Source organism: Schistocerca americana, chromosome 4 (genome assembly GCF_021461395.2).
Source record: "Schistocerca americana isolate TAMUIC-IGC-003095 chromosome 4, iqSchAmer2.1, whole genome shotgun sequence".
NCBI classification, from domain to species: Eukaryota; Metazoa; Arthropoda; class Insecta; order Orthoptera; family Acrididae; genus Schistocerca; species Schistocerca americana.
In genome coordinates this window covers 27,688,204-27,712,937 of record NC_060122.1, presented here as the reverse complement: position 1 = coordinate 27,712,937, position 24,734 = coordinate 27,688,204, and the positions used below count along the sequence as shown (strand labels likewise).

Genomic DNA, 24,734 nt, shown 5'->3' with positions numbered 1-24,734 from the left:
TGATGGTGGTGATGAAAGAAGGAAGAGGGTTCGGCACGGTGCCGGCACGCGGTCCGCTCCTCTCGAACAGCACAGAGGGCGCCGCAGAGCTTAACGGCCCCATCGGAGGGACGGACCACCGTCAACACTGTCGCAGGGGACTCTGCGGGCAGATCTGGAATGTGACTCAGGACACTGCAGCTAGGAACTTTATGTCACCGTCTCACCTTCTTTCACTGGCCCAATACTGGCAGTAAAAATCACATCCACCAGCAGGATTCTACATCCGCGTCTGCATCTGCACCTATACTCCGGAAGTCAGCTCGCGGTGTGTGGCGGAGGGTACTCTGTGTACCACGGTCACTCACCTGCTTTGCTGTTCCTGTCGCGAATGGTTCGCGAGAAGAAAGGTTGCCACTAACGCTCCCTGTTAACTCGGCACTGTCTAACGTCAACTTCTTCTACAAACGCGCGCTCTCGGAACTTTAACAGTGAGCAACAGCTAGGTGCAGGACGTCTCTCTTGCAAGTCTGCCACTGGAGTCGGTTGATAATCTCCGCGACGCTTTGGTGCTTACTAAATGAGCCCGTAACGAAAAGTGTTGCTGGATCTTCACTATTTCTGCTATCCTTTCTGGAACTGATCTCATATTGACGATTGATATTCGAGTACTGGTCGACAAAGAGTTTTGTAGCCTATCTCCTTTGTTGGCAGACTACATTTCCTGAGCACTCTTCACACGAATCGTCAGGCACCTGCGATTAGTTTTATATGGTCGTTGCGCTTTAAATCGCAGCGTACGCATACTGCTAGATACTTTATGGAAGTGGTTAGACACTGGACTCGCATTCGGGAGGACGACGGTTCAATCCCGCGTCCGGTCATCCTGATTTAGGTTTTCCGTGATTTCCCTAAATCACTTCAGGCAAATGCCGGCGGGATGGTTCCTCTGAAAGGGCACGGCCGACTTCCTTCCCCATCCTTCCCTAATCCGATGAGACCGATGACCTCGCTGTCTGGTCTCCTTCCCCCAAGCCGGCCGCGGTGGTCTCGCGGTTTTAGGCGCTCAGTCCGGAGCCGCGCGACTGCTACGGTCACAGGTTCGAATCCTGCCTCGGGCATGGATGTGTGTGATGTCCTTAGGTTAGTTAGGTTTAAGTAGTTCTAAGTTCTAGGGGACTGATGACCTAAGATGTTAAGTCCCATAGTGGTCAGATCCATTTGAACCATTTAATAAAACGTAGCGTGGGATTCCATCGCGACAGAACTCCACGTGGATGTGGCCGAACTAAAAAAAACGATCAGCTTATTAGCCGCTTACAGGAAGGTCCGCCAGAAGAAAAATGTATGTTTTCAACATCCAACTCATCCATCAAATCACTCCCACTACATCCTCTTCGGCTTTTGAAAGCTGTGGTCATCCCCAACTGCGTTTTATTGGGCCTCTGTAGCGTCTTCTTCTATCTTCTTCTTCAGCTAAAAGGTGCATCACAAGGAAGCTGGCACTTGCTATAACCACTTCATCCATTTTTAAATCAGGAAATTGGCACTGGCCACGACCGGGAGTACGGTGCGGATCCTCGCGAGCCAAAGCCTGGCAAACAACTGTGGACGAAGACAGGAGCAGCACCAGACAAGTTTGAGAGACGAGTATGGCGAGCACAGGTCTGGCGAGCACGAGCAGTACGGACGCACCTTTAAGGTGAGGGAAGCGTGCCGTGCTACAACTATGGACTTACTTCTGTTGAGTGAATTTGGGAACACCGTGAGATTCATAAAATGTTCCTTTCTGTTGTCTGTCCCAGTGAATCGCCGTCTGCTTGTCAACCTTAGTCGCCTTCACGGCTATTAGAACTCTAAAATACCGGCTCATTCTTTCTGCTTGCTCAAGCACCGGTTGAGCGTACATTGACTGCGAGTTCAAGATTGTACGAGCTGCTTGTTATATCGGCGTAAACTTGCGATTTTCTGTAATTAAGACATACTGCGTTTTTACCTTCTTTATACGATAGCTTTGTGGGCTTTGGTTTAAGTTACCACATTTATTGCTGTGAGTGGATTTGATGCTTGCTAGTTAACTTGGTAATTCTGCGAGAAAAGGATTTGTGCCAATTTCTTGCTATTTAAGGTACTGCCTAATAATATAATCGCAGTTTGTTTGCCAATCATGTTCATCCATTTAAATCTTGTTGATTTTCCGATCCGCGTCGCGGGCCCTGCTACCGGTACGCCGTTGGACGTTGCTTTTAAATTGAACTACGGTTGGCAGCCGAATCTTCTTATCTCCTTGTTGAGATTTTGGTGTGTGTTCAGTACTAAAGCCCTGATTTTTTTTTCTGTTGATACTGGAATTCTTGGTTTGTGTCCCTTTATTGGTATGTGAGTGTCTAATTACGCTCGTAGCCATATTATGTTCATCTCCATGATTAAGGGGTCAAAGATCAGTTATGATTTGACTGCCAACGGCCTTGCCTCAGTGGTAACACCGATTCCCGCGAGATCACCGAAGTTAAGCGCTGTCGGGCTTGGCTAACACTTGCACGGGTCACCGTCTTTGTCTGCTGAGTGCTGTTGGCAAGCGGGTCGCACGCAGCCCTTGTGAGGCCAACTGAGGGGCTACTTGGCTCAGGAGTAGCAGCGCCGGTCACCAAAACTGACAACGGCCGGGACGTCGCCTCGTGAGTCCAGTGGGCCGCGCCGTATAGCGAGGGGTAGTGACTTGGCGGTCGACACGAGAGCAGCAGGAGTCAACCCACGACATCAGTCTGGCCGGTGCGAGCTGCGACGCCGTGAGACGGGAGATCGGCGCGCCTTCCTGCGTCCGTTGAAGCCGCTGGCAGCGGACGGTTCGGGAGAGCGATTTGGGGGTGCTGCGCCACCTCTTCTCGAGAAATCGCAGTTTATTAGAAGTTAAGTGATTGGTGATATCTTGTTTGATTTACTCTTGTTAAATTCTACTTGTTTTCTTGGTGAGGTCACCAGCCGTTTTGCTTTGTGGACGCCTCACCATTCTTCTCCGTTTGCCCACCCGCGGGAAGGATGTCGTTTATAAATTGGGTGGTCCGTTTTTCCCTTGTGGAGTTGGGGTGGGTTAGAGCAACCTGCGGTTCAGGTTGTTCGGTAATCTCCCTATCAATCTACCGTACGTTAGTAGGTGCCTCTGTCATGTTTGTCGGATTTGGTGTGTTAAAGAATTTATTGCTTGCAGTGTAACGGCCTAATACCTCAAATATGTTCTGATCTTTGTAAACTTTGATATTATTGCCTATGATCTTGAGAGGCGGTATCTGCGTACTGTACAGCATCTTAACTATTGTTTGACCAACTTTGTAGAATTTCATATAAGATTGCATTTCATGGGCTTTTATTTAAATGATCATTTTAGTATATAAAGTTGCAACCCTTTCACCGTAAGACTTTTCTTAGGAGTTAAAATCAAGTTTCATCTTTGGTGGCAAGGTTAATATTTTAATTGTCAGTGTTTTGTACCTGTTCCATCCCTCCTAGGGGGTGCAGAGTTTGTGTGCTTATGTAATTTGTTAAAACTCTTAGTTTAAAGTTATCTTGTGTGTTGCATATTTGCACCAGTCTAGTCTTTCAGAGGCTGTTGTGAGCGGTCGTAACTACGGCCGTGTCAAAAGGGAGCAGCAAGGTTCTCTGCCCAAAAGCTCATACAGTCAAAACTTGTTTCTTTCTGCCTCTGAATAAATTGTAACGTTGATATTTAGAGGGTACTTTTTGATTATAATTTTAAATCTGTTTCCTTTAAGAAATGCTTTTAGGCACTATTAATATGAATAAAATTCCCATTTGTTAAAAGGAATTTGCTTATGTTTTCATTAGTTACTCCCTGGCAACTACTTCCATGTTTACATAGTGTGATTAAATGTGTTAATGTTCTTTATGAATCGCTAGTAAATAAAATAGATTCTTAAGAATATTCTTTGAAAACAAATCATAGTTCAATACGTCAGCGACTAGCGTGCAGGGAGTAGTATTTAATTCAGTTTTATTGCGTCTACTGACACCACACAGGTTCTTCGGTCTTCATCGTGGCAGAACACGGTAAGAGTTTTCAGCCCGGAAGTGGGCGACATCTGCAGATCAAATGTTACGTATATATCTATGAATTATTAAACAGATTTTTAGCAACCTATTTGTTAATGAAACTTTGTACAGAGCTTCAGTAATGCTTGTAGTTGACGAAGGCATGAATTTCTGTTTCACATCACAAAATAACTTTTGAAACAAACAAAATAACGTAAAAGGTATGACTTTCCATGATAACTTCATGACACATCTTTTAATTGGTGATCCTCCCCCGCTTTGTCCTCACTCCTCTCAATCATGCAGGATGCCATATTTATTTACGCTGACACCTTTGGTGTTGGGAGTGCCTATATTGTTGGCGACACCCCTAATAGATTTCGGCTTCCCGACCAGTATTCGATTTTTACTGCGAGCTTTATGCTGTTCTCCAGGCTGTCCAATACATCCGTCGCCATGAGCGGATACAGTATATTATATGCTCGGATTCGCTCAGCTGTCTTCTCAACCTCCAACCTCTTTATCCCGTCCACCCTCTGGTCCACCGGATTTACGACTGCCTCCACTTGCTCCACTTGGGGGGAGTCTCTGTGGCGTTCCTCTGGATCCCAGGACACGTTGGTATCCGCGGAAACGAGGCAGCCGATCTAGCGGCCAAGGCTGCAGTCTCTCTTCTTCAGCCTGCTGTTCGCACGGTTCCCTTAGCCGATCTACAGAGTGTTTTATGTCGTCGTGTTGTTCTTTTATGGCACGCATATTGGTCGACACTTCCCGATAATAAATTACGGGACGTCAAACCTCTTCCCTGTGCTTGGACGTCTTCCTCCCGACCTCGTCGTCGAGAGGAGGTAATTTTAACTAGACTCCGGATAGGGCACTGTCTTTTTAGACATCGACATCTTTTAAGTGGCGATCCTCCCCCACTCTGTCCCCACTGCTCTCAACTTTGGACGGTGAGACACCTTTTACTTGAGTGCCCCTATTTTACTCCGTTACGCGCCCGTCTACAGCTGTCGCCTGATACATCTTCCATTTTAGCAGATGACACGCGCTCAGCCGATCGCTTCCTTGAGTTTATCTGTGTCCGTGAGACGACATTGGTCATTTGAAGCTCCTCCTTGGGAAATATAACCCTCCCTCCCTTCAATAGTAGTTTTCTAAGATTTCCTTCCGTTTTTAGTTTCCCTCCTTCTTGAGTGTCGCTCCCATTGCTGCTGGTTTCACATTCTGTTTTTTACCCTTCCCTAAGCCACAGAATGGGCGCTTGTGACCGTAGCAGTTTTGCGCCATAAAACCACAACCAAAAAAAGAAATACATTTTTGGTAAACGTTAGTGAAGAATTTAAACCGAGTGACTGGCATTCAGTAACTGAATAAACAGCATTTTGATTAGAAACATAAAATTTGCGTAATAGTTGTAGTTTCAAACAGCTACAATTATTATGCCTGTAGGATGACAACATCTTTATTTATTTGCTTTGTCGTCTGAATGAATGAGTGGGCGAACTCGGTGTGAATGCGAAGTATCAATCGTGCAAGCGAGCGTGGGAACCGTCACGTGAGTCACGTACATGGGGAAATATGTTAATACTAAAATAAACCAGTTTTTGGTACTCTAATAACATAATATTTATTTCGGGCTTTCAGGCGAATAAAGACAAGGTAAATCTGATTTTATTTGCTTTTGAGAATGTATGAGTTTTTATTTTCATTTAAATTTCGGAAATGGGGTCGATGGAAAGAGGGAAGTTACTGAGTTGAAATAGGAGTCTGACTGGTTACAGTGTTATTCGGCTGATCAGAGGACAGAGCTTTCACCGGAAGAGTATTTCACACGTGGGTCTACAGGGGTTCGTGGTGAGCTCTCGTGTGTCAGGTCATGCAGCTCGGAACTCAAGTTATACGAGTGAAAATTGTGAAATGGTTTTTTCTGAAGAACTAAATCAATATGTGAAAGTTTATGATCAGTCGTGGATGATGTCTACAGAAAATTCGAATTTGTCAGTGAAGAATGAGAGTTTCTTTCGAAGGGTAGTAAATCCCGTGGGGAGAACTGCGCAGTCGTAACCGTGAACTTTAAAGAGTTTTCAAAGTGATGAAGTGCACAGTATTTGAGTGAGCATTAAAAACGATTTAACAACGTCTGTTATTACAAACTGTTTATTAACTGATGAAGAGTGCGGTATTTACAGCAGCAGGCCGTCAGTTCAATTCGTAATTTACCTGCTAGAAAGATAGAATGTGCTGAGGTGATAAAGGACTACTAAAGACTATTATTATTTGGACTTGACAGCAAAACGTGATGTACTCAAAGTTACAACAAAAAAAGATATTTTATGTAAGGTGTTTTTCTTTTCGCTTAGCAGTAACAGCTAAACCTAATGTAATTACTTGACTTCCGTGTGTGACACATACCTAGTGGAGCTAGTTTTGTGGCAGCTTTACTCAGCTGAGGAATATTTTACGGCACTTTAGGACTGGCTGTACTTCTGGAGAATCCATCGACAAGAGTGCTTTGGATGTTAGAGGAAGATGAACGGGCTACATATGCCGCTGGACTTATTGATACGTGTTCACTGCCTCGCGGAAAATGTGAATGATCGTATGCAAATGTACCGTGGTACACGTACGCACCATTTGCGATTTTGGAAATGATGAAGAGTTGCAATTCTCTGCGAGGGCTTAATAGCCAAGAGGGTGCATTAGCGGTGTTCGCAGGATATCAAGGATCAGTTGCAACAGTTTTGGGCCAGGTTGCCTCCAGTAAAGAATCAGTCCATGCATGTACATCAGAAGGGGCACAAAGTCGTACTGTATGTAGACTCGTACCACCAAGTTCGTTGTTAACGCCACTAGATTTTGTGGTCACTGAAATAACACCACATCCCTTTCAACGGTTGCGGTTTCATTTCATTTCCTTTTCTCGAATCTTCTGCGTACTTCTCGTTTTGTGTCGTTTAGTGTACTATAGACTTACCAACACAAAATTTTAATTTTGTCGGAAATAATGGACAACACCGTCCACGAAATAAATTGAAATAAGTGTGCACGAGGCGAGTGCCGGGACTGCAAGTAGTTTCCTGTCGGGGATTCCACCCCCCCCCCCTCCCCCAGCCCCTCCGAAACCCCTCTTCCATTCCTGGTCTGTGGGGACGTTTGGCTGAAAGCTATTAACCCCTTCATCAGGCCGTTCTACTATAACGAGACGGGAATAAAATACGTAAAAGAAACGTAGAAACAACAATTTTGATAGCTATTTCTGTCGTAGCTCTCTCGAGTTGAATAAATAACTGCAGTCCAGGTTATAGTTTCGTAATTAAATACTGACAGCAGAGAGCAGGAAAAGTTGCTTACTTTATTGTGTAGTAGCCCGCGTAATTGCACAAATAATTATAAGTTTGATATTTAATTTGTTCCAACTAAAATAATTAAATCACCAAAATCAGTGACATTACTAAAAACTAGTGGTAATTACGGTTCTGTGCATCACACATAGCCAGGACTCAGACTATTTTTAAGTAAAAAGTTAATGTTTCTACACAAACCTTGAAATGTCATCGGCTCAAATGAATTACATTTCATTTGCGAAGTTTGATCACCCGCTGCAACAAGCAACGAAATTCTTAGATGCAATATGACAGTCTTAAGTGGTTTTTTTGGACCAAACCTGTCATTTCAGAGCTTTCTTAACCCGATTCATGATAGATATCGACAGCTCGAAGATGATTTTCTTTTAAAGGCTACATGTTGTGTACATAGTCCTGCGTAGTCAGCGTATACACAACTTTTGCACTACAGCGTGCCCAGCTAAGCACAACAGTGCAGGCGCAGCGCTCGTCCGTCTCCGCACTACGAGATGGCGCTGTCTTAGAGACGGACCAAATTCCACTTCCGCTGATCCGGGTATTAATATATAACGCAGCCAATGAGATTGCTGCTAATGTAGAACCTTTTCTCCTCGCAGATCACACTCGCGCAGTGATACCTCAATGATCGAGGTATTACAACCAGTGTACAGACCTCCGATTAGTCAGTCTGCATCAGTCTCCATTAGTCTGCATTTGTCTGTACCAGTCTGTAGTCAAGTTTTAGTCTGCGCCTAATAAAATTACCATATTCCTGTACATAGCCATGAAGATAAATGTATGAGACTTTGTCAAGTATCAGACATATGTGAGAATAAGATTAACATATGAAGACCAAAAGAACTTCAGATTGTCAGTTGTAAACAGCATCCAGAATCAAGTTAGGTAATGTCTATGTTATTTATTATTTTAATAAATGTGTGTGAACATTAATCAAGTTCTGTTTAAAGTTGGTCACCGTCAATCTGCTACTTTAAGCATGCAAGTGGCATTTCTATCGTCTGACCTAACGGCAGAAGATAAACACGCCACGATAAGACCATGAGACATATTGCTGACACTCGTCTACTTTGTTAGAGCGACAAGTCAAATAATCAGATGGTGTGTGTACCGAAGGTCTTACAGTACGCACACCACACTACTAAAGTAAATTACTACGGTAATTGGATTCAAGACTGCTCGTTTAGATTTAGTTGTGTATTGGACAGCAAGTGGTTGGACCTTTTGGCAATACTAGTAACATACCCTACACATGTAAGGTATGTTACTAGTATTATACACTCCTGGAAATTTCGGCGCTAATGACCATAGAAGTTTTGCGCCCTAAAACCACAAACAAAAAAAAAAAAAAAAAAAAAAAAAAAAAACTCCTGGAAATTGAAATAAGAACACCGTGAATTCATTGTCCCAGGAAGGGGAAACTTTATTGACACATTCCTGGGGTCAGATACATCACATGATCACACTGACAGAACCACAGGCACATAGACACAGGCAACAGAGCATGCACAATGTCGGCACTAGTACAGTGTATATCCACCTTTCGCAGCAATGCAGGCTGCTATTCTCCCATGGAGACGATCGTAGAGATGCTGGATGTAGTCCTGTGGAACGGCTTGCCATGCCATTTCCACCTGGCGCCTCAGTTGGACCAGCGTTCGTGCTGGACGTGCAGACCGCGTGAGACGACGCTTCATCCAGTCCCAAACATGCTCAAAGGGGGACAGATCCGGAGATCTTGCTGGCCAGGGTAGTTGACTTACACCTTCTAGAGCACGTTGGGTGGCAGGGGATACATGCGGACGTGCATTGTCCTGTTGGAACAGCAAGTTCCCTTGCCGGTCTAGGAATGGTAGAACGATGGGTTCGATGACGGTTTGGATGTACCGTGCACTATTCAGTGTCCCCTCGACGATCACCAGTGGTGTACGGCCAGTGTAGGAGATCGCTCCCCACACCATGATGCCGGGTGTTGGCCCTGTGTGCCTCGGTCGTATGCAGTCCTGATTGTGGCGCTCACCTGCACGGCGCCAAACACGCATACGACCATCATTGGCACCAAGGCAGAAGCGGCTCTCATCGCTGAAGACGACACGTCTCCATTCGTCCCTCCATTCACGCCTGTCGCGATACCACTGGAGGCGGGCTGCACGATGTTGGGGCGTGAGCGGAAGACGGCCTAACGGTGTGCGGGACCGTAGCCCAGCTTCATGGAGACGGTTGCGAATGGTCCTCGCCGATACCCCAGGAGCAACAGTGTCCCTAATTTGCTGGGAAGTGGCGGTGCGGTCCCCTACGGCACTGCGTAGGATCCTACGGTCTTGGCGTGCATCCGTGCGTCGCTGCGGTCCGGTCCCAGGTCGACGGGCACGTGCACCTTCCGCCGACCACTGGCGACAACATCGATGTACTGTGGAGACCTCACGCCCCACGTGTTGAGCAATTCGGCGGTACGTCCACCCGGCCTCCCGCATGCCCACTATACGCCCTCGCTCAAAGTCCGTCAACTGCACATACGGTTCACGTCCACGCTGTCGCGGCATGCTACCAGTGTTAAAGACTGCGATGGAGCTCCGTATGCCACGGCAAACTGGCTGACACTGACGGCGGCGGTGCACAAATGCTGCGCAGCTAGCGCCATTCGACGGCCAACACCGCGGTTCCTGGTGTGTCCGCTGCGCCGCGCGTGTGATCATTGCTTGTACAGCCCTCTCGCAGTGTCCGGAGCAAGTATGGTGGGTCTGACACACCGGTGTCAATGTGTTCTTTTTTCCATTTCCAGGAGTGTACTAGTCCGCAAAAACCTTCTCCTCATATACACCATTATAAGTATCGGTATTTAAGCAAGTATAAGTATTTGCTTTTGTCTAAAATATTGTCTGTCAATTTTTTTATTTTTTATTTTATTTTAATTTTTTAGTGCGTCCGTAGTACCCGTGTATTGTGTAGGGAGTCTAGCTATCAGAGACACAGATTACACAGATTGTTTATATGTGAAATACGTTTCAACACTCACACACTCACACACTCACACACACACACACACACACACACAGACACACACACACAGAGTAAGAATTAATAAAGGAGACTGACCACAACGCAAGCTCGGAAAGGAATGATTCCAGCATACGTTTTCATCAATACAGGGGAACTGTAGCAGATGAAAACTAGAATTTCTGGGTGGGGATTTGAGCCACACACTTTCCATATTGGAGTCAAAATATGAGCTGATTGCTGCACAACCTTGTCTGTTTACCACGATGTGTCAACCTCATTATGAGGGTGGAAAGCGCAACTACATACAACTAGATAAGTACAGTGACGTGGGAAAGTCATGAGATAGCGATACACACACATGCAGATGGCGGTAGCGCCGCGTACACGAGGTATAAAATGGCAGTACATTGGCGGAGCTGTCGCTTGTACTCTGGTGATTCCTGTGAAAAGATTTCCAGCGTGATTATGGCCGCACGGCGAGAGTTAACAAACTCTGAAAGCGGAATGGAAGTTGGAGCCAGACGCATGGAACATTCCATTTCGGAAATGGTGAGGGAATTCAATATTCCGAGATCCACACTGTCAAGAGTGTGCCGAGAATACCAAATTTCAGGCATTACCTTTTACCACTGACAAACCAGTGTCCAACGGCCTTCACTTAAGGACCGAGTTCAGCGGTGTTTGTGTAGAGTTGTCCATGCTAACACACAAGCAACACTGCATGAAATAACCACAGAAATCAAAGTGGTACGTAGGACGAACGTACTGGATAGGACAGTGTGTCGAAATTTGGCGTTAGCGGGCTGTGGCAGCAGACGAGCGACGTGGGTGCCTTTGCTGAGAGCACGACGCCGCCTGCAGCGCCTCTCCTGGGGTGGTGACATATCAGTTGGACTGTGACTGTAAAATGGTGGCCTGGTCGGACGAATTTTCAGCTGGTTAGAGCTGATGGTAGGGTTCGAGTCTGGCATCGATGCCGGGAAGCCACGGACCCAAGTTGACAACAACGTGATGTGCGAGCTGGTGGCGGCTGCATACCGGTGTGAGTTGTGTTTACGTGGAGTGGACTGGGTGCTCTGGTCGAATTCTACTGCTCATTGACTGGAAATGGTTATCAAATGTTTTTTATTCCAGTCTCTGATCAGAATATCAATTTCTTAGACGTTGACTGGTTTCAGTCAGTAATGACCACCCTCAGATCTTTTTTACACCATGTCCTAAAGTGATAAGACCATAATGGCATGGTGTAAAAAAGATCAGAGGATGGTCATTACGGCCGCGCGGGGTTAGCCGGGCGGTCTTAGGCGCTGCAGTCATGGACTGTGCAGCTGGTCCCGGTGGAGGTTCGGGTCCTCACTTGGGCATGGGTGTGTGTGTTTGTCCTTAGGATAATTTAGGTTAAGTAGTGTGTACGCTTAGGGACTGATGACCTTAGCAGTTAAGTCCCATAAGATTTCACACACATTTGATGGTCATCACAGACTGAAACCGGTCATCGTGTAAAGAATTGATATTGTGATCAGAGACTGTAATAAAAACATCTGACAGTATTGGATCACTGTTTGTATGCGTGACTATGTCGCAGCGTGTGAAATGCTTATGTTTGGCAGCCATTCATGGAATTCATGTTCCCAAACAACGGCGGAATTTTTATGGATGACAGTGCGTCACGTTAGCGGGCAACAACTGACGCGACTGGTTTGAAGAACATTCTGAGCAATTCCAGTGAGTGATTTGGCCACCCAGATCGCCCGATATGGACCCCATCGAGCATTTATGGGATATAATCGAGAGGTCAATTTGTGCACAAAATCCTGCACTGGCAACAGTTTCGCAATTATAGCTGGCTATAAAGGCAACGCGGTTCAGTATTTCTGCAGGGGACTTGTTCAGTCCGTGCCACATCGAGAAGCTGCAGTAAGCCAGGCAAAAGGAGGTCCGACACGATATTAGGTGGTACCCCGTGACTTATCACCTCAGTGTATGTCGAATTGCTCGCCAGTACGCTTTGAAGCAATCCGATGAACCCCCGAGAGCTTTTGTAACTGCTGTTAGGTGAGGAAAGCATCAAGCAGAGCGACGGGGTTGTCAGCAGGCGGGCGCCTCGACTGACCGCGACGAAGGCCGCCGTGTTGACGGGGTAGAGGCGGCCGGCCGTGACGAGCAGCGGCCGGTGCGCGCGCGCCATGACCACCGACAGCGCCCTCTGGAAGGCTGCGCCGGCGCCCACCCAGCGGCTGCTGTACGCCGCCACGGACAGCGCCTCGCCCTGCAACACGGCGGACGAGGAGTCCCTCGAGTGTGAGCTCGCACAAATTCTGTTTCGTACACAGCCTTCGACGTCCTACATATTGTCTGCCTTGAAACAGCAATAGTGCCTGCTAATGGCAACAAAATTCAAATGGCTTTGAGCACTATGCCATGCCCGAGGCAGGATTCGAACCTGCGACCGTAGCGGTCGCGCGGTTCCAGACTGAAGCGCCTCGAACCGCTCGGTCACTCAGGCCGGCCTTCCAACGTCAACAACAATATTTTCTTCGCCACAAATCTCGACACTGGCATTTCTTTCTGGCCTACCCCTTATCAAATGCAACAGAGGGCGGGGCTGGAGGTATCCAGTGATGAGTACAGCACGAGGCTGCGGAACGTGGCTGAACTGCTCAGTCGACGAGTAACTCACAACAGTGGTACACTGCTAATGGGGTTGATACAAAGCAGAGCAATTGCGGCGATAAACAAAGCAAACACTACTTTGTAGTTGCCGATGTTGACATTTCGTCAAAAGGAACCCCGGGAAATTTTCAGAGTGAAAAAGAAGTGACAGAAGATATATTAACGATTCTCCAAGATCAGTCAGTTGATCGTGGGGCGCCGTATACGACTGTGCGGTCTATGTACATCAGGAGTACAGTGATGACTATACGTGCTTAACAAGTGAGAGTGATATTGAATCAGGTGTCGAGCCATGCAGTTCATCATCGTTGCCGGACAGGGAGCCGCGAATCCCGTCGCCAGTGAAACGTAGGGAAACACAGTCGTTGTCCTAGGAGCGAATACTGTACCTAATTACTAATCATCCAGCCGGCCGGTGTGGTCGAGCGGTTCAGTCTGGAACCGCGCGACCGCTACGGTCGCAGGTTCGAATCCTGCCTCGGGCATTCATGTGTGTGATGTCCATAGGTTAATTACGTTTAAATAGTTCTAAGTTCTAGGGGACTGATGACCTCAGATGTTAAGTCCCATAGTGCTCAGAGCCATTTTGAACTAATCATCCACAACATAGCAAAAATAATAATAATAAGAGAATAAAAAATTAAAAAAACTAATTATGAACAGATTTCGAATAAGTCCGTAGCAATAGGAACGTGTAGTGCATAAGAGGAACTAAGGATATCCAAGGGAGGACAAAGCGTACTTGTTACAAAAACTGGTGTTTGAACAATGCTCGACACAATTTACAGGATATACATCATATGGATATACTAAGTTATGAACATCAAACTACGCATGACATAGATGACATTGATTCCAAGGGAATCAGTGAATGGTTGCATAACTTCAGTGGTACAAAATTGAAACATGTTAAGGAAACTTCAAACAGAGTGTCAATTTGACAATGAAAACTGCGGAATCGGCCCGGAAATTTGTTGATGAGATTAACAAAATTATCCCATCGTTCAGTAAGGAATTTGTTTTCAACTCTTACCAATCAGGATTTGAAGAGGAAATGCATATGACAGAAACCGTGAAAATTAGAGGTAGCAAGAGAGTTGTATCAAGATCAACTAACATCAGTGCCTTAACGGAATCATATACTATTATGCCGACTGTTAATTTCGATGGTAAATTGCCTGGAGGATTATTTATTGTGCTGCGGGTATCTGAAGGTGCTCTGCCTCCTACGATTGTTTCTCGTTTGCGTGATCTTGCAGGGGCAGTAGGGAATGTTTACGTCATAGCAAACAAGACTGGGATAATGGGCGTAAGAAAACCACAACTAGGTATGAGCACTGCTTTTGGCCAATAGCCGGTCAAAGTAACTTGCTTTTGCTTGATTCCTGGTCTGCGTCATACTCCTTTAGAGCAAAAAATCCTTCGTGAAAAGTGTGTAACACTGCAGTTCATATCAACTGGAACCAGTGGACAAATTCACCCCCTGGATGTTCGGTTTTTTTCCGTCCCTACAAAGCAAATTATCGCACTGTCTGCAGCTGCACCTTAAAGGATAGTCAATTTCACGATCAGCTACACGACAGACTGTTTCGCATTTGGTTGCATGCCGTCACATTCCATCAGTTTTCATCAGCCCATTACACTAATCGATTGTACAGGATGTTTCACAATTCGTGTTACACACTTCTGCAGTTCTAGAGGGGACGTGCTAGACCAGGTTTTGCTTAGGAAGCCATGTCTGCAAATGTCACCCAACGACGTCACAGAGCGTCAATGTTACAGACGCCAGCGCCTGTAAATGTATGTAAATACAGTATAATTCCGGGATGATATTACAAGCTATCTGGGATGATGGAAAAGGATGAATGTATCAATTTGAGGTATGAATCACTGTACCGGAAACGTACGAGTCGATAGTTATAAGCGAAAACAGTTCTGATACTTCTGAAAGTGCAATACATGTACCGGTATTGTTGTTTCTAAGATTGTAGGGTAGGCAATTTTCAGAACTGGTAATCTAGACCAAAACAAGGAAAAATGTCTAGTAAAGATGGGCTCTAAAATGCGTTCAGTAGAGATGTTTCACAATAGCGAAGATGAACAAGTTCTCATACCTCCTCAGATATGCATTTTAGAGTTCATGGTTCAAATGGCTTCGAGCACTATGGGACTTAACTTCTAAGGTCATCAGTCCCCTAGAACTTATAACTGCTTAAACCTAACCAAACTAAGGACATAACACACATCCATGCCCGAGGCAGGATTCGAACCTGCGACCGTAGCGGTCGCACGGTTCCAGACTGTAGCGCCTAGAACCGCTCGGCCACCACGGCCGGCTAGAGCTCATGTTTATTGGACATTTTTTCCTTGTTTTGGTCAATACTAGACCTCTGAAACTTGCCTACCCTGCAGTCTTACCAACGACAGTACCGGTACACGTTTCCACTGTCATAGGTATCAGAACGGCTTTCGCTTATAACTTTCGACTCGTTCGTTTCCGCTACAGGGACTCATACCTCAAATTGATGCATTTATCCTTCTCTATCATCCTAGAAAGTTTGTGCTATCATCACGGAATCACCCTGTATGTACGAGATCGCTGGCGTCTTTAACTTTGGCCGGCCGATGTGGCCGAGCGGTTCTAGGCGCTACAGTCTGGAACCGCGCGACCGCTACGGCCGCAGGTTCGAATCCTGCCTCGGGCATGAATGTGTGTGATGTCCTTAGCTTAGTTATGTTTAAGTAGTTCTAAGTTCTAGTGGACTGATGACCTCGGATGTTAAGTCTCATAGTGCTCAGAGCCATTTTAACGTCTTTGGCGCTCTGTAGCGTCGTCGGATGACGTTCCGGATATGGATTCCTATGTAAAACTTGATCCACTAAGTACCCTCTAAAGGCCCTAGAAGTATGTAACATGAATTGTGAAACACCTTGTATATGAATTCTTTAAGAGTGGACGCCTAGCTGAACGCCCTGCATGCTTTGCAACTCCTAAGGAGTTCGCCTTCGACCCTGAGGGTGCCAAGCTTTGCGATCACTGCGGCGCGCGATTTTTCATTCGGTGTTCATGGTGTAAGTTGTTGATTTGTTTTGAACATTTCTTGAACGTCGGCGATGTACACTTTGTGAATTCCATCGTTATTGCAAAGACATAATTTACTATACCCGTAATCTCTACGCAGCACCTGAAATTAACATTTTTACTCCCTCAACTTTCTTAAAACTCTCGCTACTTGCATAAAACAGGGCCACATTTTGTAAATGTCACGCACATTTGCTGCCATAAAACATAGAATGGTGTACGTTCAAGCAGTTTCCCGCGAATTAAGCGGCATTCACGTACTGCACACCACTTAAATTTTGACCACATTTCACGTTTTATTAACTTTAATTCATTCCTTGATTGTTTCTGACTTGATCAAAAAGAAAGAAAGAAAAAATCAAGTCTTTGGTGAGTTTACTGAATTTTGAATGAAAAACTTTCTTTTCGCCTCCCGCACAACACCAGTAACAGAACGAAACGAGGCACCTACATAAAAGTAAGAAAATCTGTAAGAGCCATCTGATGATGGATTTGTAATAAATCCTAAACTGGCAATGGTTCGATGTAAATAAAGATTTTTGAACCACACTAGTCGCTGGTTGATGTTTTACATGAGAAACCTCATGACAGTCGAAACTGGTTTCTGTTCAGAGAGTACCGCGCTGTCTTTAGGGCTACCGACTTTTCCACTGAAAGCACGTGCCTTCCGGCAGCTGTCGGGAGGAAACTTGTGAAACCTGCCCTCCAGAGAAGTGCTTTTAGTGAGAGCAGGAGGCGTACCTTCTGCTGCCGAGAACAATTGTCTCAAAGGCCCGAATGTAGAAACAGCTACGTGGAGACAGCGTGTGAATGTACGACCCGTATGCACTCTTCTCTGCTTGACGCACGATATGGCGCTCCTTACGACTAACGTGATGATATTGCATTCCTGCCAACACTGATGCTCAGCTTTCTTGACCAACAAACAGTCATTATGATAAAACTATGTTTCCCCAACTTCTAAGTTATTACAATGCATAAACTCTGAACACTATTAATTATTATTAAATCACTTTTAAACATAAACACAGTTCACATCACATCACATTTCTTCGCGCTACTGTGTGCCATTAACATAAACCTGAGAACCGTCCGTGGCTCACTGTGGTCCCACACCAGCTGGCTACCACAGACTGCTCTCTGTTCGCTGCGCGCACTGCTGTGCATTCTTCGTGTCGGCAACGTTACTTTCAAACAAACGTGCAAGGGCGCTGCTCGATTACAAGCGAGCCGCCCCGTCTGCAGGAAGCAGTCAAAATTGTTCAAAAGGCTCTGAACGCTATGGGACTTAACATCTATGGTCATCAGTCCCCTAGAGCTTAGAACTACTTAAACCTAACTAACCTAAGGACGTCACACACACCCATGCCCGAGGCAGGATTCGAACCTGCGACCGTAGCGGTCGCGCGGTTCCAGATTGAAGCGCCTAGAAACGCTCGGTCACGGCGGCCGGCTAGGAAGCAGTCAGAAGCGTCTTTTAGTGACCCCGAGTGATCAACAAGCAATTATCCCAACAGGAAAGCATACAAGAGGTTGTAACTATCTATACACACATGTGCAATTCTGGGTAGTTTTTCCAGATTTGTAGGCAACTGTTGAGATTTGGTGGGGATGCTCATGTTCGTTACACAGGCGCCTTCTATATGATTTTGGAGCTATTTAACTGGCTGCAGGTGACACAAAGGACGGAATGGGGTTTTCGGCAGATGACATAAGATGTCGGAGCAACATGGCTGCATGTTACTGAAGACTGAGTAACATGATGTTGCTAGAGTCTTTAAAAAGCTAATACGTCGACACGACGGACGTGTTGCACACAAGGAAGTAAGTACTGAATAACGATCTTCTCGCTATCGTTGGAAGGTCCCGTCGACGTGTCTTTTTTCGTATTTGTAATTTAAATTTGCAAGACGGCAGGCCCTGCGACCACTTCATACACTTATTAAGAGCTAGAAAACCAGCCAATCGTCCATTTTTAAATCTGAATTTGCACACATGCAAATTTATGTCTTTTCACTACCGTATTACGCTGTCGTGTAGAGTAGGTAATCGAGTGCTATGTACTGACCTGTACATGATGCGGAGTATAGTGAATGCGTATTCGAATTCTGTTCATTTCACGTTGGAGACGAGTGGGAACTTTAGGCCAGAGAGTGCAGAAGGTGGGGGGAACATCCAGTCACTGCAAATTGTGGACGGAGTCCCGTCCCGTAGACGGCGGCTTTCTCCTTTGCTGTCGGGTCTCAGGTGCCAGGGCGGCGGACGTTCGCTATTTCTACGGTGGCTGGGGGCAGCTTTCGGGGAAGAACGTGCCAGCTCAGCGCCACGGCGTTTAAAGAGAAACGGTCTCCGAGGTCCACAGGACAGCCGACAGCGCGACTACCTTCCTCTGCTGGCGCCCGTCACCGAAGAGCTTCCCGCACAAACTCCAAGAGGAGGCTGTGACGGACTGCCACGCTGGTATGTCAGCACGCGTCTGCAGTCACCATCGGGAGTTTGTGGGAAGGAGTGGTATCGGCGCCTCGGCTGACGGAGACTGGTGGTGGTAGTTTAGACGAATCTGTTGTGAGACCATACTTGGCGAAAGCCTTATTAATCGGTCTCGATCGGCTGAGTTCTGCTACAGCGAAGTGGTCGCTCTCTGGACGCTGAGCGGAGAAGTATTTGAGGTGCCGTTGGTTGCTGGCTGCCGCAGGAGTTGGCTGTGTGATGTGCCACCCTTGCTACTGATTAATTTCATTCACAGTTTCACTTGTCCGGCCACCTGGACAAACACTTAAGAGGTCTTCCGCGCTCGTGCTCCGATCGGTGTTCGAGGCGCAGCCCATTTCTACGCAGCGTAGCCGACTACGAGTGGCAGCAGCCTTTCGCCGTACTGCCGGTAATACACGCATCTGCGGCCCGTAGGGTTTCGGATGATTTTTCAGCGGCCCAAAATTCGAACTGAGGTTTCTCAGCGGTTTGCCTCCTTAGGTGATATCGCGGTACCGCGTCCGATTACCCACTTGTTTATCGATATTACACTTTCCACCTGTTCTTTTCTCTCCTTCCTCATACGCAGAGAAATACACTAGATTCCACGCAGTGTCGTTTCTACTAGGTTCTTGCCAACACCTCTATCAGACGAGGACGTTTGGTGTACATTCGTATACACGATTGTTCTTTGTACAAATTCACGATCAAATCTGTGTTCCATTTAAAGAAAATAAGTACTGAGGCTTGGCGCCAGTGACTATCACCTGTTTCCTAGGTTAAAAGAACATTTGGCCGTAAAGCGATACAGCTTTTAGTAAGTAGGATGTTTGGTTAGTTAGTTAGCTAGTCAGATGAGTTGTTTGGTAATTAAAAGTTGTGTGGCCTCATGACCACGAAAGAAAAAAACTTATCCGAATCTGCAAAAAAAAAAAAAAATTATATTTGGGTGAACATCTGTAAAACTCTAATACCTCTCTCTCAAACCCAACCCTATGGGGAGAGAGGGAGAGTTTTAGTTCTAGCGAATCAAAATTTACGAATTAAATAAGTATTTTTTACTTATCTGTCACCATTTTCCACACAAAAATGAGAACATGGATTTTCTTGAATTACAGCGCCAACTACCAAGTATCAAAACAAATGTTTGAGACAAAATGTACGTAGTTTTTTATGTAGAATCTGATTCTGCAATAAAAAAATGGGGGTTCCCATTTCAGATTTTAAAGTTGGCTCCCGCCCTACCCCCAAGGGGCTAGGGAGGCGGGCTAATTTTAGCACCAGCAGCTGTCTCCCTCGAAATTAATCAACTTTGGATTCTACACATTTTTTCGTGTGAAGGTTATTTTTCGAGTTATTCTGGTTTGTCAACGTAAAATTTACACTCTGTATAAAAGACCAGATAATGTTAGCCTCTGCATTGCAACAGTGCGGTGCAAAAAAGTCCCTCAATGGAGTAACAAACAGCAACTATATAAAACAATTGAGCAATAAGACGTAGTAGGAGTTGCGAATGTAGTAGAAAGACTAAAGAGAACAACATAGATGTGAAAACACTTGGCACTAAAGTTAAACAAGCAGTCCTATAACTATAATAGATGCTTAACACAAGTGAAAAGAAGAGTAATAACAAAGCAAGCATATACGGTTAATATATTCCAACGATTCGACACGTCAGAGTAAATACATAGCTCCAATGCAAAATCTCCCGTACGCCACTTACAATTCTATGAAGCCTGAGGAATCAAATAGGGAAACGGCTGGAAACAACAGAAATTTACATGCAGAGGCAACTGAGCAATCTAAATGAAAACAATAAAATATCTGGATGAACTACAAGGAACTAAGAATGCAAATGCACAAAATAAAAAAAAGGTAGATGTAACTCTTTGATACCGCTTTAGACACAACATCCTCCTCAAAGACGTATTTAGGGGCACGTATGTTACTGGAAGCTATGAGGGCGACAGAAAAAACTTCTTTCAGGACATTACTGCCACAACAAAACGCAGCAACAATACTGGGGACATCAGGAGAATACGAAACGACAGAGTAGGATCGCTGCTTGCTTTGGCTGGGTGTAACCTTTAGGAAATGAACGGATGAATATTTGAAAACTATCAAAAACCTGTTATGCTATTTGCTGTTCATATCTGATGAAGATACAGTAGATCCACGCGTGGCTTCATTATGTATTCTGGAGCATTAAATAGGTCTCTCCGTTGAGGATGCCCTCAGTTTTCCACAGGAGGTGTGACCCCAGACGCCAACAGGAATGGCCGGCCGCGGTGGTCTAGCGGTTCTAGGCGCTCAGTCCGGAACCGCGCGACTGCTACGGTCGCAGGTTCGAATCCTGCCTCGGGCATGGATGTGTGTGATGTCCTTAGGTTAGTTAGGTTTAAGTAGTTCTAAGTTCTAGGGGACTGATGACCACAGATGTTAAGTCCCACAGTGCTCAGAGCCAGAGCCAACAGGAATGCATCCACGTCTCTCACTTTCCACGAGATACTTCGCGTTGAAGCACTCTTGCCACGGCCGGTACACCCAGTAATATCAAAACCGTTTGCCTGTTAAGAAAACTGCTCACAAATTCATTGATGTGACAAATGCAAGGTAAAGCAGGTGGAACCATAAAACGAGGGAAACAGACTTTATAAGAGTGTCCTGCACTACAATCAAATATTATCCAAAACATCTGCATTTGCGGTCTTCTTCTTCTTTTCTGGGCTTCTCGCTCAGCACCTGTTCTGTCTTCACTTTTCACTGCCGCTCCATTCTGGGCCTTTCTACGTCCCTGCTTCCTCTTGGCCGGTACACCGTGTCCAGACGTAGATTTCCGCAGGTCATGTTTCCGTAACGTTTCATTTCGTTCAGCCTTTTCATTAACGTTATAAATATGTAGTTCATTCCTAATATCAAAATTTTGTGGAGAAAACATAGGCAAGTCAAGGATAAATGATTGGGTACCATAGATAGGATGGAAATTGCTACATGAACGCCAGAGGGATTGGAAACAAAGAAATGGAGCTAAACCACAAATTAAGAGACAAACAAAGTGATTACATTTACTATACTATATACAATCAATCTATTGATATCTCACCTGAAATGGAACATTGATAACGGCAGAAAATATGAATCTGCTCCCGTCAAAGTCAATATATCCCCTTCCGCAAAAGCCATGTGGTTGATCTTCTGATGCACATTCAGGCCTTGCTTTACAGCATGCTTCGAAATATAAGCCCATTATCAAGTCTCCTTTTGACAGTTCTTGCACTTCCAGGAAATTGAGGAATATATCTCATTAGACGACAAATGAGAAATGAATTGGCGCTGTATTGTCGCACAGAGATCGGTCGTCCCCCTCACTGAATACAGGGCGTCCAGCACTACCGATGCCCAATAGTGAACCACGACACAGCACAGCTCACAGGCCTCATACACGGCCACCTTGAAGGAATGGTGGTGTGAGCTCGCACTTGTGAATCTTCTTCAATGTACCAACTTCTAGAAGACAGGCAATGATGACGCTGGACATATCCGAAAGAACAGATACCATCTTCATTCGGATATCAACCTCATTCGGACATGTCCGAAAGCACAGATACCATCTTCATATATATATACACTCCTGGAAATGGAAAAAAGAACACATTGACACCGGTGTGTCAGACCCACCATACTTGCTCCGGACACTGCGAGAGGGCTGTACAAGCAATGATCACACGCGCGGCACAGCGGACACACCAGGAACCGCGGTGTTGGCCGTCGAATGGCGCTAGCTGCGCAGCATTTGTGCACCGCCGCCGTCAGTGTCAGCCAGTTTGCCGTGGCATACGGAGCTCCATCGCAGTCTTTAACACTGGTAGCATGCCGCGACAGCGTGGACGAGAACCGTATGTGCAGTTGACGGACTTTGAGCGAGGGCGTATAGTGGGCATGCGGGAGGCCGGGTGGACGTACCGCCGAATTGCTCAACACGTGGGGCGTGAGGTCTCCACAGTACATCGATGTTGTCGCCAGTGGTCGGCGGAAGGTGCACGTGCCCGTCGACCTGGGACCGGACCGCAGCGACGCACGGATGCACGCCAAGACCGTAGGATCCTACGCAGTGCCGTAGGGGACCGCACCGCCACTTCCCAGCAAATTAGGGACACTGTTGCTCCTGGGGTATCGGCGAGGACCATTCGCAACCGTCTCCATGAAGCTGGGCTACGGTCCCGCACACCGTTAGGCCGTCTTCCGCTCACGCCCCAACATCGTGCAGCCCGCCTCCAGTGGTGTCGCGACAGGCGTGAATGGAGGGACGAATGGAGACGTGTCGTCTTCAGCGATGAGAGTCGCTTCTGCCTTGGTGCCAATGATGGTCGTATGCGTGTTTGGCGCCGTGCAGGTGAGCGCCACAATCAGGACAGCATACGACTGAGGCACACAGAGCCAACACCCGGCATCATGGTGTGGGGAGCGATCTCCTACACTGGCCGTACACCACTGGTGATCGTCGAGGGGACACTGAATAGTGCACGGTACATCCAAACCGTCATCGAACCCATCGTTCTACCATTCCTAGACCGGCAAGGGAACTTGCTGTTCCAACAGGACAATGCACGTCCGCATGTATCCCGTGCCACCCAACGTGCTCTAGAAGGTGTAAGTCAACTACCCTGGCCAGCAAGATCTCCGGATCTGTCCCCCATTGAGCATGTTTGGGACTGGATGAAGCGTCGTCTCACGCGGTCTGCACGTCCAGCACGAACGCTGGTCCAACTGAGGCGCCAGGTGGAAATGGCATGGCAAGCCGTTCCACAGGACTACATCCAGCATCTCTACGATCGTCTCCATGGGAGAATAGCAGCCTGCATTGCTGCGAAAGGTGGATATACACTGTACTAGTGCCGACATTGTGCATGCTCTGTTGCCTGTGTCTATGTGCCTGTGGTTCTGTCAGTGTGATCATGTGATGTATCTGACCCCAGGAATGTGTCAATAAAGTTTCCCCTTCCTGGGACAATGAATTCACGGTGTTCTTATTTCAATTTCCAGGAGTGTAGTTAAGGCTCACGGGCCATTTGACATCTTCTTCTGTGCAGGTGCACAAACAGTGCCCGAACTCTTACGGGAATCGGCGGTAAAGCCGCGAGTAATGAGTATGATGGGCAGGGGCACTATAGCTTCATTCAGATACCATGCTCATTCGGACATGTCCGAAAGAACAGATACCATCTTCACATATATGAGTTTAATTTCATACACTTACCCAACTCGTACAAATATCGCTGGTGGAGATTTCAATCTACTCTCGATATGTTGGCGGAAATACAGGTTTAAATCCGGAAGAACACATCATACATCATCCCAAATTGTGCTAAATGCACTCTCCAAAAATTATTTCGAGCAGTTAGTTCATGAGTCCACTCGAATAGTAAACGGTTATGAAAACACACTTGACATCTTAGCCGCAAATAATCCTAAGCTAATAACGATCATCAAAACGGATACAGGGATTAGTGGTCACAGGCTTGTCGTAGCGAGACTGAATAACGTTAAGGCTCAAATTTTGCAGAAATAAACAAAAAGTATACCTGTCCAAAAGAAGAACGAAGCTTTGTCTCGAAATATGGCAGAAAATCCAAAGAGATTCTGGTCGTATGTAAAGTATGCTCGCAGCAAGACACAATCAGTGCCTTCCGGTGGGATACGAATGGAAATACTGTTGATGTAAGTGCTGCTACAGCAGAGTTACTAAACACAGTCCTCCGAAATTCATTCACCAAAGAAGAGAAAGTAAATATTCTAGAATTCGCATCAAGCAAAAGTGATTAGCAAAATGTGAAGCCTGCAATTAGAATTCCTAGTGCCCACTTCATCTGAGAAATACATTTATAGCTACAGCTTATAGCTCTGAGGAATTAGGAGATTGCCTGGGATTCATAATCAAAAACCATTCTCTCTAAAAAGTTCACTATATTCTGAAAGTCACAGACCAAAAAGAACCCACACAATCCAACTACCAGAGCAGTTCAGAGTCTAATGCGCTGATGCAACTATAACTGTTCAAACTAAATGTTTAAGTGAATGCTCGCCATAATTTGATGATAATGTTCATCAAACGCCAC

At 46.0% G+C, this 24,734-nt stretch overlaps 1 protein-coding gene across 1 annotated transcript in view; it reads right to left on the bottom strand.

Moving 5' to 3' along the window:
* LOC124612555 (odorant receptor 43a-like) overlaps positions 1-24,734 on the bottom strand; it is a 107,835-nt gene that overhangs the window by 15,482 nt on the left and 67,619 nt on the right. The window contains exon 6 of the mRNA XM_047140829.1: positions 12,505-12,660. Within this exon, the coding sequence (XP_046996785.1) occupies positions 12,505-12,660 (156 nt within the window). The remainder of the gene's footprint in view (positions 1-12,504; positions 12,661-24,734) is intronic.